Source organism: Ochotona princeps, chromosome 13 (assembly GCF_030435755.1).
Source record: "Ochotona princeps isolate mOchPri1 chromosome 13, mOchPri1.hap1, whole genome shotgun sequence".
Classification (NCBI taxonomy): domain Eukaryota; kingdom Metazoa; phylum Chordata; class Mammalia; order Lagomorpha; family Ochotonidae; genus Ochotona; species Ochotona princeps.
The window spans coordinates 32,272,998-32,289,722 of record NC_080844.1 but is presented as its reverse complement, the minus strand read 5'-3'; the positions used below and the strand labels follow the sequence as shown (position 1 = coordinate 32,289,722).

Below are 16,725 nucleotides of genomic sequence, written 5' to 3'. Positions count from 1 at the left end.
CTGAGCCGGGCAGGGGCCTCCTCCACAGGCTCATTTCCTTATCTGCTCTGTTGCTATTACCCAGGAAGCAGAGCTGCCCCCGTTGGCTTTGTGAGTCTCCTCCGTGCTGCTTCCCACCAACAGGCTCCACCCCCTTGCCAGTGCAGGTGGCCTTCTGTCTTGTCACATCTGCTATTCCAGCTGGTGCAGATGCCACCTCACTGAGGCTTCCCTATGCATCCTTCAGGATTAGCCATGACACTGGACATGCTTTCTTTTTTTTTAATTTATTTATTATTTTTATTACAAAGTCAGATATACAGAGAGGAAGATCTTCCATCCGATGATTCACTCCCCAAGTGACCGCAACAGCCAGTGCTGCGCCGATCCAAAACCAGGAGTCAGGAACCTCCTCCAGGTCTCTCACATGGGTGCAGGGTCCCAAGGCTTTGGACCATCCTCGACTGCTTTCCCAGGCCACAAGCAGGGAGCTGCATGGGAACTGGAGCTGCTGGGATTAGAACTGATGATGCCCATATGGGATCCTGGCGCTTTCAAGATGAGGACTTTTAGCCACTAGGTCACTGCGCCGGGCCCAGCACTGAACATGTTTTCAAATCTGTCGGACATCTTCAGGTCTTATTCGGAGACATCAGCTAGGTTGTCATTTTTAAATGAAGCTTTTATTTTCTGAGAGTTGAGCTGTTCGGATTCCAAGCATGTTTCAGACCTTTATCAGTTGTATGGTCTCATTTAGTGACTGTTTCCTTGGCCGTGTTGTGTTAACTCATTGAATGGGACTAGCAGTACTGACAAGGAGCCAGTCCTATTGGTACAATCCCAGAGCCTAAAGCAGACCTAGGGGAGACATCCACCCACTCCTGGGGGCTTCTCAGCCTGCCCCTATCCCAAGTGAGAATGGCAGAGCCATACCCCCATCCCCAAGGCTCCACGCCAGCATGCAGGAGCCACACACAGCCTCTGGGGTGCAGGGAAGACGACTGCCACACCATGTTCAACTTTTCTGCCAGCCTGCACACTTCCCTCCTGACCACTATCCACTGACGATGGGCCCGCAACCCAGAGGGCCCTGCAGGGAGCTGGCCAGAGGCCTGGGGGCAGTGTTGTCCACCTCACCTCTCTACTGCCTCTCCACTCATCAATCTCCCTACACGAGTGTGCTCGACTAACCAGGGACCTGAAGCACCACGAGTGTCAGCGCAGGAAGTGGAAGCTGAGGTCCACTTTCCACACACTGTGTTCCCTACTGCTGTGAGAATTAGCTTGTCACATTGCTTTCCTCGGTGGGGGGAAGCTCAGCATGACAGTCCTGCACAAGCCAGGACACGACTGGGGGGCAGGAAGGAAGGAAGGGGGTAGGGACTCTGTGAAACCCTATCTAAAGCCCGAAGTGCAAGAGGCAGATGCTCTTGACCCACACTCCCCAACTCGGAAGGAGCAGGGACTTCAGCTGAGGCAGCCCCACCTGCCCACATGACAGACACCTCGGTACACCGCACACATTCAGCTGTTTTTAATGCTCAAAAGCTCTGTACAAAAAAAAAAACCTCTGGATCCTCACAACACCCCTGTGAGGTAGGTATGCCGGTATTCTCCCGTTTGATAGATGGGGAAACTGAGGCTGAGGCAGAGAGGTGAAGTGCCTGGTCCCAGCACAGCTGAAGAGTCAAGAGACAACCACAAGCACACCGAGGACCCTTCCCGGTTCAGCTTCATCCTGCCTCCTAATCTAGATGTTGGTGCAGAGAATGCTACCCATCTTCATCTGCGCGGTATGACGAGCAAGGCTGAACAGAGTGAACACACAAACACAGCAGTTCTGCCTCAGCCACGGAGTGCAGTGCTTTCCGGCACCGGCCGGCTCTGCATGGCATGGGCCTCTGCTCCCACCTCACGGCTCTGGGCTCCTGCCAAAGTGCCTGAGCCCAGCAAGGTGGCCAGTTGGATGGCGAACAACCTCCTCCTCGCTGGCCAGTGCCCGGGTTCCAGCAGACACTGGCCCTGGGCTGGAACAGTTGCAGGACTGCCACACGGCCCTCCTCTGCCACCACCCCTTCCGAGCAGGTGCACACAGCCTTCCCACAGGTGCACACAGGCTAGTCAGCGGCCTCCAGAGCCTCAGGGTCTGACCATCCTGTTCCTAACTGTGGGCGGCCCAGAAGCCTCAGCAAGGGCAGCCTGGCATCTGAGTGACACCCCTCCTCGCGCCACCCTGAGCCCAGTGCTTCACATGCCCACTGACCCAAACCCAGTGCTTCCTGCCTCGGGCTCCCGCTGCAGCCAGTGGGCAGCTGGGGCCCTCCTGGGCACTCAGGGCAGAGGGCAGGTGCAGCAGGATCTCAGCTCCAGGCTGTGGCTTCCTCAGCACCTCCCGCCTGGCTCTCAGGCACTCTGCTGTACCTGGTCCCCAAGAGGGACTCTGGGTGACTCTGACCTCTTGGGACCCTCTAACACCTTGTCAGCCCCCAGGAGGGGAATGGGCCAAGGAAGGAGAGAGACCCAGGCCTCTGCCCACCCACAGCCATGCGAGCTGCCCATGTGGTCTCCTAGGCCAGAGGGGACTTTGGGAAGCCAGACAAGTGAGAGGAGGGCAGCCAGGGTAGGGGGGTGAGAATATGAGGATGGGGAGGGAGGGCAGGCAAGAGGCAATGGACAGAACAGCCAGAGGGATCAAGGGAAGGGAACCGACACTGGTGGGGGGCTGCAGACTGGGACACTGTGTATGGTAATTTGGGGAGGGTGCCCCTGGAGGCTGACCACATGCTGTGCTAAGTGTCTCACATAGAGCTCTTTCCACACAGGCTACCCAGCCCATCCCAGTCGCTCCAGGAAGAGGAGGCAGTACAGGACCTGTTGGACACCTCCAGGTTTGCATGGGGCCCTGCCAGGGGAAGCTGGAAAGAAGCACCATCCCTACAGGAAGTCCCCAGTGGCCGAGGGCTCCGGGCTGTCAGGCCACTGCTGCCATCGGTAGCGCAGCCTGGAGCAGGGCTGGTCCTCGCCGCCCTCCAGCTCGGGGAAGCCCAGCTGGTTGAGCAGCTCATAGACTCCTGCACTGGCTGCCACCTGCGGAGGAGAGCAGAGATGGCACAGGATTTCAGGGTGTCTAGGTGACCCTGCCCCTGGCACTGCCTGAAGCCCCCGGCACCATCTGAAGCCCAGGGATGAGTTGGGGCCGGAGCTGCCTCCCACAATCCCAACCACCTCCACAACCTGCCTCCCAGGACTGTGCCTGGAGGCTCTACCTGCACCGGGCACTCAGCAGGGAGCGAGCGTCCCAGGAACACAGGCCCGAGCTCTGGGATCACCACTGGGACCTGCACTAGGGCTGGAGCGGCTGTCTGGGTGCAGCAGCAAACAGCAGCAAACAGCAGCCCCTTGGTGGGGGCTCCAGCTGTGGCCAGACCAGTTGGGGCCTCACCCCATAGCCCAGGCAGCAGCACCACACGCTTATCATCCCCTACTCTGCCCCCGTCTCTCCCACCACAGGAGAAGCAGCTGCTACCAAGAACACAGAGACAGTCTTACGCCCCTCCTGTTCCTGGCAACCTTCACCCCTGGGTCCCAAGGATGGCACTCACACTGTTGCAGGGACAGCCCTCATCCTTGCCCAACACCTGCAGCCTGCCCAGGAGCTCAAGGAGAAAACTGAACTCAGACCTGCTCCAGATGGTGGTTCAGGCATGGCCAGGCTGCCAGCTCCATGATCAACCTGTTCAGCTCGGGGCAGCTAATTCCAGTCTGGTATCCGGATTAGAACCACCCAGGTCTGCTGGTGACGTCAACAGATGCTGCTTCCTGGCACAGGTGTAACTACAGGAAGCGCGGAATGCCTTGCTCCTGGCCTGCAGGTGCCAGGCACAGCTCTTGCCTCTAAAAACAGCCGGGCCCATGGCAAAGCCAGAGTTTGAGCTCAGAGGGACGGAAGCGGCTGAGAGCCACTGCAGCATCTCAGGCGAGCAACCTGCTCTAACACAGACTCAGAACAAGCTATGCAACCTCTCTGCACCTAGTCTCCCCCTCTATTCAATGGGTGCATAGCAGTCAGGCTCTTTAAGGTATATTCGCCTCACACAGGTACAGCAGGTGCTACACTGCGCGTACACAGGCCAACAGGGCAGCCCCAGGACACGCCTCCTCTCACCTCCCGCATCCAGGTACTGAAGGGTCTCTGCCAAGAGGCTGCCTTCTCCAGGTGAAGGTAGGCATTGAAGAGAATCAGGTACACGTAGCGCTCCAGGTACTGCAGGCTCCGCAGCCGTAGCCTCCATGCCTCCTGCTCCTCTCGGGCGGCCTTGGCCTATACAGCAGGATGGGCGGAGTCAGTGCGAGGGCTCCAGTGCCCCCATTGCACACCCGCACCCCACTGCTGAGCCCCTGGGCAGGGAGGGGGTGGCTACACAGCATCCAGAGGGTACACCCCTCTGCTGGTGCTACAGGAAGGACCTGGGGCCTAGGCATGAGACCCCTTCCTTCCAAGGGGGCCTGTAGGACCCCAGCCTACTTCTCCTCCTGTGACCACTGCACTGTTCTGGGACCCCCAGAAGAGGACAGGCTGTCAGTTCTGACCACAGGGAGGGCCCTTACCACCAACACCTGTTGCCTCTGGCCCTGGCCCTGGCCCCTCCAGGGTTAAAGCAGACCTCATGTGACTCCCTCTGGCTTCTCAGACCTCTCCCCAGAGGGAGAGAGGGTTCTGACCACGACCTTGAAGGGGGCTGATGGATGGCAGTGAGTGTCAGGGCTGAGCTCTCCCGACTCTGCCTTGTGGAGGCAGCGCCAGCCCCTCTCTCCCTCCCCCGGCCTGAGCTCCCCATATCAGTGTGCCCTACAGGTCCCCAGTGATATCCCTACCTGTTATCCAAAAGCTCAGGAGCGGAGGCAGAAGAGGTGTGTGACCTCTGCCTTCCCTCTGGCCAGGGCAGAGGTGGGGTATGGGGTGGGGAGGAACAGACAAGATCTCAGAGCAAAGAGGGGCTCCAGGCCAGCCAAAGAGGGATGAGGGTGTATGTCCAATCTAGGGCGCCTCTTTCGCTCAGCCACTGCAGCATTACCTGTCTGGGAACCAGACTCAGGCCAGGGAGAGATGGGGACAGCCACACAGGTGAACAACATGTTTCTGGGAGCACATGGGAGGTCAGCTGGGCAATAAGGCATGAGAAGGCAATCCAAGTGGGGGACCCGGCTGTGGTAGCCTCTGGGCAGATAGGGAAGCCTTTCTTCCAGGTGTGCGACTCACGGCTGTGTCCCTGAGAACCCCTGGGGAGACTTGAGGAGCAGGGGCGGGCACTGGCACAGCAGCAGCTTTCCAAGGCCACAATTTGCACTGAGCCTCCAGGCTCCCCCGGCAGCTCTCTCTGCTGCAAGAGCTGGGCTCTCAATGGCTGCAAGTCTTCCTGCGCAGCACCCAATGCGACTCATGTGTCCCTCCTCAGCTGCATCAGGAACGCCAGGCTACCCTCCAAGAACTGGCACTGGAGGCAGGTCCCCATGTGTGCAGGACCTGGGGCTCCCTAACGCCCTCTTACTTGCCCCTTCCAGGTTCCTGCCACCTCTACTTCCAGGATTGCTTACCTGGGCAGTAACTGGCCAGGCTGACCCACCCACCCAGAGGGAGCTCTGGGGCCTCAGGGTGGGAGGCAGCCAGCAGCCAGAGCCCAGGAGGGTTGCAGGAGCAGGGATCACTGCTCTGACTGCCTGAGAATTCTGTGCACAGGGTCCTAGTCTTACTCTTCCACTGAACTCAGTCTCCCTGGTCTACAGAGCAAGGCTCTGGCAGCTGAAAGGGGAGAGAAGCTGGGGCAGCTGCTCACTGTGCAGGGCACACGGACACCCTTGAATCCACACCAGGAGGCCAGAAGCAGCCACCCGTTTCCCAAAGACACTGCTGGCCAGGGCTAGAAGAGGATTGTGGTCTGATGAGGAAGAAGCTAGGTTCAAAGCAAGCAGACCCGTGCACCACGGGGCGCAGGTCAGGCAGCCAGAGGAAGTGACACCTGGAGGGGCACCTGAGGCAGGCCAGGAAGACCGTGACACAGGGAGGGGTCAAAGATGAAGTCTGGCCCAGGGCAGGAAGTAGAGAGGAGCCGGTGGCAGGGGTGAGGGGTACAGTGGAAAGGCCAGGTCCAGACAGGCGTGAACTCGACCCTGTAGGGTCAATCAAGTAAAGGCTGTGAGAACTTCAGGCTGGGGACGCCCCACAGCTGTCATTGCAGATGGTCAGCCCAGGAGCGAGCAGGTCGCTGAGGGTTTTAAGGCACATTAAGCACGTGCTCAAAACATCAGTCGATTGATCAGTGTTACTTAGAAATCAGGCAGGGAACCACTGAGAAAAGTCTTTCCCTAAACACAAACCATGATCAGTGCAACATGCCCCTGCCTCTCTCACTCCCTCCTGCCTCCCTCCACCTCCCCTGCTGCCCGCCCTCCGACTGTGTCCTGTCCCCACGTCCGCCTAAGCCCATGCGCAAAAGCCTCTTTAAAAGCAGGTGAAGGGGCCCGGCGCCGTGGCCTAGCAGCTAAAGTCCTCGCCTTGAACACCCTGGGATCCCATATGGGCGCCGGTTCTAATCCCGGCAGCTCCACTTCCCATCCAGCTCCCTGCTTGTGGCCTGGGAAAGCAGTTGAGGACGGCCCAATGCTTTCGGACCCTGCACCCGCGTGGGAGACTGGAAGAGGTTCCTGGTTCCTGGCATCAGATCGGCGCGTATCAGCTGTTGGAGGCTCACTTGGGGAGTGAATCATCGGACGGAAGATCTTCCTCTCTGTCTCTCCTCTCTGTATATCTGACTTTGATAAAAATAAATCTTTAAAAAAAAAAAAAAAGCAGGTGAAGAAACCACTGCAATTCCCCTGGACAAGAGCCATCCTGTGAGGTGTGAGAAGCCTTCAGTATCGACCACAGCCACAGCCAGGGTCAAGGTCACAGCTGCATGGCCCTGACCTGAGCATGTCCACTCCCGGGGACGATGCTGGAAGGGCAGCTGCAGCATGAACATTTCCTTCCCAGAGGGTAAAATTATCTAAGCTCAAACCACTGAGATCAGGGGACACCTGCCACCCCCGAGTTTCCATGGGCACTTCCTGCCCGCTCACAGGACTGTGATTTCGGACAGGAACAAGGACGCATCTTTCTACCAAAGCCCTGGCTTCCTCAAGACAGCACTGCATTAGCGCTGCCCAGACGCTGGCCGTCTCCCTGGGGCAAGCCCAGTGGGGCTTGTTTAGACCACTTGGCATGCCAGGCTGTCATTAGCGGTGGTGGAGCCTACCAAGACTTCCTCACCCACTGAGACTGGGCCCTAAAATAGAAGGGGGCTGGGCCATGATGTGGGGGTGTTGGCCAGCGCCCTGGACACCTCAGGCCTCTCCAAGGTTCTCAGCCCCGTGCCCACTCCAAGCCTGTCTGCTGTCCCAATGTGGAGACAGAAGTTCAGAGCAGAGATATTCAACAGAAGTCTCCCCATCCTCTGTGCACACACACATACACACACACACACAGAGCCAACTGGCCGGACATCCTCTCTAATCTGCAGGTGGCTGGTCACCAGGGGTCCAGTCACCAAGAGCCACCCACCCTGCCCCCAAGCCTGCAGTCAGCTTCACAAGACCACCAACATGCAGAAATACAAATCCCCCCAGCTGTAGGCAATGCCTAAGTTGCACTGTATCTATCTAAGTGTTACACTGCTGGGAGTAAAGCAGCTAACAGCTGGTGGGCATTCTGGACCGGTTAATGCCAAATTTGTATTAACCATACCAGTGTGCTGGCATACTCACCTAATTCATCTATTCTAGTTTTTGTTATTTTTTTTTTTTTCAAGATACGTGGGGGGGGGCAGACACAGGCAAGCCAATAGAAAGGGTGTGGGGGCCAGCATGCAAGTGCTGCAGGCTGGCACGGCATAATGCCAGAGGGCCAGACATGGGGCACTATGGTTTGCTCAGGGAAGCAGGTCTGGAGGTGTGTGGGAGAGAAGACTGCTGAGGGAGAATGCATCAAGTGAGGAGTGACTTCTTGGGAACTTCCACCAACCTGGCTACTGCACTTGAAGGTAAACGAGGGGGTTAAGACTATGTAGTTCAGTGGAGGGAAACTGGAGGACCTTTTGAGGCCAAACCAATACACCTGCCCACATGTGAGCCCTGAACGGGGCTCCTTGTTATCAACTACTACCTACCAGTGAACACAAAAGTAATGTCTGGGGGGCCTGCTCAGAGGGCTTGAACACTGTACCCGCCAGGGACTTTGGGGCAGAGGATGGAGCATGTTAGGTTGGGCCATGACATTAACAAGCATGCGAGAGAACTGGATCTGGGAACAGATTCTGTAGGGGATCATGGGCTCACCCCTGTGGGACTGCCATATCAGCTGGTTTGCTCCAGGGCTGGGGTGGTGACAGGCTGAGCTAGGCATGACCATAGAACTCAACACCACTCATGGGTACTGGGATTCACAGGTAGTGGGGTTGAGAATAGGCTGGGCTGGTCCAGGCTACAGTACCCACAGACACACCCAAGAACTGGTGTGTGGCAGCCACCAGCTCACACAAAGGTCAACACTGTGGGAGCAGACTGCTGGGTAATGGCCTAGCACCTGCTGGCACATGTGAGATCTGGGTCCGAGAGTGAGCCTAGTGGGGGAACTTGAGGAACTCCCCTGGTGGGTCATCGCTCCTGCTAGTAAGTGTATAAGCCAGGACTGGGTGTTGGTCAGGACAGGCAGGGCTGCTTCACTTGTTGGCAGGTGTGTTGGTTGGCTCTGTAAGGGTTGGACCAGACAGGGCCATTCATATCACCCACTGGTGAATCCAAACGCCAGAATGGAGTGTAGGTTGGGCTGGGCCGGATTGAGTCGCAACACAATCCAGTTCATATGAGGGCTAGGACTGGGGGTTGGCGGGGCTAGGCTAGGCTGTAGCCCTAACCAATGTGAGCCAGTTCTGGGGGAGGGCCAGGCTGGGCCAGGCTACAGCACCCACTGGCAAAGGCCAAGGCTATGCCAGACTGGGCCGCAGCATATGTGAGACCAAGTGGGGAGCGGGCAAATCTGGTAGGGAAGCTGTGTGGGGCTCCCCCGATGGATCACTACTGCCATTGGACAGCATGAGTTGGGATGGGGGCAGACCAGGCTGGGCAGGGCTAAAACACCTGTTGGCCTCATGTGAGCTGGATTAGGGAAATGCCAGGCTGGATTGACTGTTCCTTCTGGTGGTACATGCATAAGTCAGAGTGGGTGTGGGGTGGCTGGGCTTTGTCGCAGCATCAGCTGGCAGATGCTGGCATGGGGGACAAATTCTGTCAAGTTAAACTGCAGAACCACCTGGAGAGAGCATGACCTGGGAGTGTGAGTAGGTTCATTGGGGAAGTAGGTACCTCCCTTTTGGGTTGCCACTCCGACTAGTGAGCATCAGAACCAGGACTGGGGCAGACATGGCTAAATAGAGAGTGGCACCCACCGGCAAATGTGTAGACTGGATGGTGGGGCTGGCTGGGCTGAACTGGGTTTCAATGCCCATTGACCTGCATGAGAGCTGAACAGGACATGGGACAGACTGGACCAGTCTGCTGTACACACTGGAAAGCATGGGAACCAGGGTAGGGAACGAGCCTGGTGGGAGTTATTGCAGGTTGCTCCTACTAGGCTGCAGCTCTCACCGGTTTGCGTGAGAGCCCAGTGTGTGCTGGGAAGGATCAGGCTGGACTGCAACACTCATTGGTTTATGTAGAAGATAGGGCTGGAGACAGAACTGACCCAGCAATTGCAACCACAGCATGTGCATAAGCTGATTGGGGTGATAAACTATGCCAGATCCTATACTGGCAAGAACACACAAGAATCAGGTCTGGGATGGCCTCAGACGAAGTTTCTTTGAAGATTCCCCCCAACTGAATCACTGGACTCAGAACCCCAACCATGGAGAGAACTGCAGGTTCCATGGTCTGACCATGGAGTGCATGCGTCAGAGCTGAGCCTCCTCGTGGCTCAGACAGAGCAGTGGTCAGCATATGCAGGTGCACATGGAGGATATGGCAGTACACTGGAGTCCGCAGAGGACACCTGGTACAATGACAGAGGACAGAACAAATTGATCAACTACCCTGGCCAAGTGTTGGCAGTGAATATCTGGGCAAATGGAGACTGGGCAAATGGCAAAAGGTGGACTGTGTCAGCCAGTGGATTCTGGAGAGATTTCATCGTGCTTGGAGTGGTGAGATCAGCAGTAATTCAGAACTGCTGAACTACTGAAATCTCTTGAGCAGGATCCTCAGAGCATGCCCCACATCTGGGACCCTGGGGTGGTGTCAGGTGGCTGCCCTCCATCCCAGGGTGCAGAGGAGTTTGGAAGGCTGGGTGTGGCTCCTCTCCTTATCTTCCTCCTTCCCCCAGGAAAAAAAGAGAATGCGGAAATGGTGATCTCTCCCACCTTCCTGTAGCCCTTGACCCTTACCACCCTAATCAACCATGTGAAAATCATCAAAAAACAAAAATTCTTTAAAAAAAAATTATAAAGTAGACTCTGTCCTGCACTCAGCTCACTGGTGCCACCTGGTGGCCATGCTGGGACTCAAGGATCCCGTTTACCGGCAGAGATCAGCAGCGCCCTGGCCTGGGGGATAGGGGTGGGGGCCAGAGACCACCCACAAAAGTCTGCTTCTCCCACGTCGTTACCACAGTCCACACCGAGAACAGAGCCAAAACAAGCACCTCTCTCGCCAGCCCCAGTCACAGCTGCCGTCCCCCAACTACAGACAGAGTTGCGCCAACCCCACCTCCAATGCCTGAGGGACCTACGTGGGCACCAAACCGCCCTGGCTGCTCTCCACTCGTGCTGCACCTGGCAGCCTCTCAGCCTTGGCCCACGCATTCCCCCCTCTCTCTCACAATGGGACTTGTGTGAACTCAACCCCGGGCAGTATCTCCACCCTCCCCACAGCTCAGGCAGGTCATGCCTTCTGACCCATCTTGTGTGTCCACAAAGGACATGCAGGCAGCTGTGGCTTGGGGATGAGGTATGGAGGAGGGGGCTCTGACAGCCCTGGCCAGCCAAGAACCCTGTCTCCACCGCTTGGCTCGTTGCTGCCACCTGGTGGCAACACACACAACTGCAACACAAGGCCACACTAGGCTCAGGGTAACTATCCCCAGCCCTGGAGGACTTGGACAAACTCTCTTCTGGAACCCCAGGGCACCCTTCCTCACCCACCTCTGTAGCTTCATCTCCACACACGCCCTCTTCCCTGATGACCTCTGACCTGAAATACAGTGGAGGTCATGGAGGAGCAGGTATCTGGCACAGTAGCTAAGATGCCTGCCTGGGTCTACTACTGGGGTGCCTGGGTTCGAGTCCCAGCCCAGGTTCCTGTCTTCAGCTTCCTGTGAATGAAGACCCTGAGAGGCGGTGGTGGCTACAGTGTTGGGTTCCTGCCACCCTTGGGGGAGACCTGGACAGAGGCTCTGAGCTTTGGCCTCAGACAGCAATCCCTGGGCATATCTGGGGAGTGAACCAGCAGATGGGAGCTGTTTCTCTTCTTTCTCTCTGTCCCTGTGTCTCTCTGCCCTCAAAGAGTAAAAGTAACTTTTTAAGGACATGGGGAAATGGGGTTAAAGGAGAATGCAAATTTGCCGTGGACCTTTTTTACAAAAAAATCTTCCATCAGTTGGCCAGGAGCTTCTTCCAGGTCTCCCACGTGTGTGCAAGATCCCAAGGCTTTGGGCCGTCCTCCTCTGCCTTGCCAGGTGCTTTAGCAGGGAGCTGTGTCAGAAACACAGCAGGACAAGAACTGATGCCCACACGAAATGCCAGCGCTTATAGAGTGAAGGACTAACTAGCTGTGCCACAGCGCCAATCCCTACCGTAAACTTCACAAATAACCCTTGTATACAGGAGCTGTTAGAATGAAGGTTAACAATAAAACTTGTACTGCCTAGTGACCCTGCTGCCATCCTGACACTGCAGCGCATGCCGCTGTCACGTATCTGTGGGGCTGTGGATGCAGACAAACCTCCCATCCCGCCACCCATAAACTGCAGCACAATCAGGCCAGGCGTTGCAGCAGAAGAAGCTAAGCCTCTGCACGTGACGCCGGCATCCCTTATGGGTTTTGGCCCCTGCTACCACGCAGAAAACCCAGGTGACGCTCCAGGCTCCTGGCTTGGCCCACTGTAGTCATCTGGGAAATGAACCAGAGGATAGAAGACCTCTCTGACTGCCTCCTCCTCTCTCTCTGTAATCCTGTCTCTCAAATAAGTAAAAAAAAAAAAACAAAAACAAAAAAACAGATAAATCTTTTTTTTAAAAGGAAGCACAACCCTGCCCAAGCTGTGGCCAGTGAGATTGGAAGTCAATGACCATATCAACGCATTCACTACGCTGTGCTTTCCTTCCGACACTAGGGGGCACACCTACCGCTGGCGAGGGACCAGGTTGACTGTAAAACCACCTTCCACCAAATCTCAGCAGCCTGGGATGCCACAGGTCCCAACTGCATCAAGAGCTCCAGCCAGAAGCTGACTTGTACCAGCCAGGCCCTGGGAGTTGCATTCTCTGGATGTTCACACAGCATTAAAGCCGCCTAATAAGCACCTGTTAGAAAGCATCCCGCTAGGAGGGACACAGGCTTGCACTTGGACCAGCACACATCCCACAGCACACTGCAGTCAAGTGACCGTGGCATGGGCCTGGGGACGTTTCCATACTAACAGTCATCTCCACTTCTAGAAGATGGAAAAGCACCTGGGGCCGACGTGGGAGTCCCAGGACCCCAGGCCCCTGGGCTGCGGCAGACTCACCTGGCGGTAGGTACAGATGATGATCTCCCGCAGGTGGTAGTGCATGGGCGTCATGGTCTCGCTGACCGTGTCCAGCGCCGCATCCACCTCCTTCTTCACGCGGAGTCCCTCAGGCAGCAGCTGCACCACCTTCATCACCACCTGGGACCAGGGCAGGGGTTCCTTAAGCACCAACCCGGTAGTCCCGGCTCCAGATTCAGCCCACTCCTAAGGCTGGGCTCTGACCATACACCCCTGCCTGTCACGTGTTCTCACACTGCGGGGGGAGGAGGCTCAGGAACACTGGACTGGGCAATGATTTCTCAGATGCAACAACAAAAGCAAAAACAAAGTGGACTTCATCAAAATGAAAAACAGCTTTGGTGAAGAGACATCCAGCATTAGTGAGCACACAGGCAGGCTGGGGCCCCTGCACCCCGCTGGTGCAGGTGGAAAATGGCACAGTGGTGGGGACAGTTCCTGGGAACAGTGAACAGCATGGCCTCCTGTCCAGCACGTCTCTCCTGGGTGCGCACACACAGGGACCGGGGCAGGGGACCTGGGGATTTACACAGCCACGATCACATAGCCCCACGTCCCAACAGCAAGATCGGCGTCCTGCAAGGGAGGATGGGAAAAACGGCAGAACTACGCACTGGGCTGCCAGGCGAGGGGACACCTGCCGCAGGGAACCTCGGGAGCACCCCACTGGGCACAATCACACATCAGACATGAGACTCCACTGCCCCGAGGCCCCAGCGCAGCCGGGTCCATGGAGCCAGGATGGGGGAGGGGCTGGGGGAGTCCCCGCCTTAGGGGCACAGAAACTCCAAACAGTGGCAACGGCTGCAGAGCCTGGTGAAGGCATTTGGTGGTGCATTTCCTGCAGCAAGAATCTCTCCCAGATAGCAGAAAAGAGCAGAAACAATGAGAGGGAGGCAATAGCAGCAGCAGATGCAAAGGCCCGGGGGCAGGACGAGCCTGGTCAGGGGGCAGGCATGCGGAGAGGCCGGCCAGGACGGGGGAGCTGACCCCTAGCTGGCCTCTTAGTGAGGGGATCCGTCCACGTGCTTGCACAGGGAGATGCCTGCAGAGCTAATGGCTTCCCAATCACTGTCCGTAATGGTAACTGGGCAGAACAGGCTGCACGTCATAGACACCAAACGTAGCTGGCTTCCCAGTGCCTAGGAGATGGCCATCAGCATTACCCCGACAAGAGAAAAGCTCCTGACCCACCCTCAGCAGGGTCAGGTGGGGTATGGGAATGCCTGGCCTCGCCCTCTCTGTGGACACCTGCCAGGGTCCCCCAAAGTCAAGGTACCCTGTGCCTCGGTTTACTTGTCAATGAAAAATGGGTGTAAGAAAGCATGTTCAGGAAGAGGTGACAGTGCTAGATGGGGCTTTGCCAATGCCCCCAGGCCTGCCAGCAAGGACTCCACCCATTGCCCCTACTCACCTGAAACTCGCCCTTGGTGAACTTGGCATCGGGCACACTCACAAATTCCTCCTCACCCACCTCGCAGAAACCCTGAGTGGGAACAGCTGCTGAGACAGGGGCCCCTGCCCAGGTTGCATCCACTCCCACCCCAGGGACCTGCCACAGCAGGACAGGAGGGTGTCTGCCCAGAACTGAGGAGGCTCCAGGACCACACCCCAGGCACCATCTCATCCCCACCCCTCCCGCCACAGCCACTGTCCCTTGGGCAGAGCCAGGTCCTCCCACGGGGAGCCTCACGCACTTGGATGTGCCAGAAGACCAGCACGGCTACCACCATGGCCATCGTGGTCCGGCCCTGGCCGCTGAGGCAGCTGAACACAAAGCCGCTGCCGGGGTCCTTGGCTAGGGCAGCCTGCAGGGCCTGCAGCAGCCGGTCAAAGTCCTAGTGGAGAGGCCAAGGCCTGAGTTGGGGTGGGCAGACTCTGGGCTGCAGCATTCTGAAGGGGACCCCACCCAGACACTGCCCTGGTGCCAGCAGCTCAGTGCATTCACACAACTCATGGAGGCCATACACAGGTAGCAGCTTCTTTTGGTACAGCTGTCCCTGCCCCAGACATGCGGGGTGGAGGTGGGAGCAAGTACACTACACCCCTGGGCCTCAGGGCACCCATCCTCCTCCGAGCAAGACACGTGTATGCACAGGCCACCCCCATGTGTGTGTGTGGGGGGGGTGCTGCTCCAGCTCCACCTGCAGTCACTGCATCGCAGGGCCACCAGGGGGCAGCACACCACAGGAGGAGGCGGCCAGAATTGAGGCCAGAAGGTCCCCCCGTCCCCAGCAGCACCAGCACAACCCGGTCACCCAGAGACCACAAGCAACAGGAGAGACACACGCAGCGCCCCCCCAGTAACTTGTCTACATGGCTGAAAGACCCGAACACCCAGGGAACACACGCCATGACTTGTCCACACGGCTGAAAGACACGGACACCCAGGGAGATACACGTCACATGCTCACATCCACACACACGCCAATAGTGCACCGCATCCTGCTCCCTAAACCCAGGCATGGACCTGAACCGATGAGCACCAAGACAAGACAGCTCCAGCACCAACGAGCACCATGACGACCTGGCACCAGTACCACTGAGCACCAAGGTGACCCAGCATGCCACTGACCACCAAGATAACACAGTACCAGTACAGTAAGAACCAAGGTGACCCAGCACCAGCACCAATGAACACCAAGATGACCTAGCACCAGTACCACTGAGCATCAAGATGACCCAGCACCCAGCACCACTCAGAACCAAAATGACCCAGCACTGACAGCATGCAGTGCCCCTGTAGGTGTGTCTTCTCCGAAAGACACACACCCTACAGAAACCAGAATCATGGTAACATATGCTCTCCTACAAGATGCACTGTGCCCACACACACACACACCTCAAACACCCAGCACATCATGGGCCCTCAAAAGACTCAGGAAAATGGACAAGATGGAAAACTCAGCATGGACTTCAGTATCCTGTACCAAAATGCATCTCAGTTCTTGTTTGTGAACTGCCTGAAACACCTTCACCACAGACACACACAGACATGCACACACACAGCCGCCTCCCAAGAGTCCCATGCCCACGCTTTGGCTGTGGGGCACCAGGCCCTTCCTCCTCACCTCTTCCTGTGGGGCACAGAAGTCAGGCAAAGGCACACGGTGGTAGTTGAGACCAGGGCAGGTGACACGCTGCTGGCTGAAGACCTCCTGCATGGTCAGGCACGTCTGGAACCGGGCACTAGTTGGGCCCTTGGTGGAAGGGGCAGGCAGGCCTAGCTGGGCCTTCAGCTGCATCTCCAGGGCCTGGGTAGGAAGGCACAGGCCCTGAGGCCAACTGCAGCCCAGCCCCACCCGAGGCCAGGGAGGACATGGGGCTCCCAGGTTGGCCACTCCCAAGGGCTACTACCCCTCACCTCCAGCTGGGCAGGGCCCAGGGGCGGCCCAGGCAGCCATAGGCTGTGAGTGTGCCCGTCACACTCCAGCACAGCCTCCGGCCTCAGGTTCACCCAGACCACCTGCCGCAGCTTCCGCTTGGCATCCGTCAGATAGGCCAGGATGCTGCCCAGGGCCTGTGGGACACAGGGTGGTGGGTGGCAGCACTCCGTCTAGCCCTCCCCCGGCCCCAAGGATCCAGCATCGTTGGTCACCTTGGTGCTGGGCTGGGCCATGCCATAGATGGACAGCCGGGGCACCCGTCGGAAGTTGGCCACGTCCATCTCCCGGATGGTGCTGAGGGCGTCCGGGGACACAAGATCGTCTGCTCCCTGCAGGGAAAGCACAGAACTGAGGACCCTCAGCCACATACAGAGAAGGGCAGAGGAGGGACAGAGCAGTGCTTTTGCACACCAGCCTGGCGAGGGCAGAGCGGCACACCCGTTCTCAGGATGGGAAAGCTAAGGCTCAGAAATGAGAGGCTGGTGGCAGAGACGCTGAGGCTCAGGCCTCTTGAACTTCCGCATC

The 16,725-nt window shown here is 57.5% G+C and overlaps 1 protein-coding gene across 4 annotated transcripts in view; it reads right to left on the bottom strand.

Moving 5' to 3' along the window:
- Window positions 1-2,616: 2,616 nt before the first annotated feature.
- PALD1 (phosphatase domain containing paladin 1) overlaps window positions 2,617-16,725 on the bottom strand; it is a 52,517-nt gene continuing 38,408 nt past the window's right edge. For all 4 annotated transcript variants that reach the window (XM_058671497.1, XM_058671494.1, XM_058671496.1 and 1 more), the window contains exons 13-20: window positions 16,413-16,529; window positions 16,179-16,334; window positions 15,886-16,068; window positions 14,512-14,652; window positions 14,229-14,300; window positions 12,794-12,934; window positions 4,145-4,300; window positions 2,617-3,066 (exon numbers count right to left, since the gene is read on the bottom strand). In XM_058671497.1, the coding sequence (XP_058527480.1) occupies window positions 2,914-3,066; window positions 4,145-4,300; window positions 12,794-12,934; window positions 14,229-14,300; window positions 14,512-14,652; window positions 15,886-16,068; window positions 16,179-16,334; window positions 16,413-16,529 (1,119 nt within the window). In that variant the 3' untranslated portion in view covers window positions 2,617-2,913. The remainder of the gene's footprint in view (window positions 3,067-4,144; window positions 4,301-12,793; window positions 12,935-14,228; window positions 14,301-14,511; window positions 14,653-15,885; window positions 16,069-16,178; window positions 16,335-16,412; window positions 16,530-16,725) is intronic.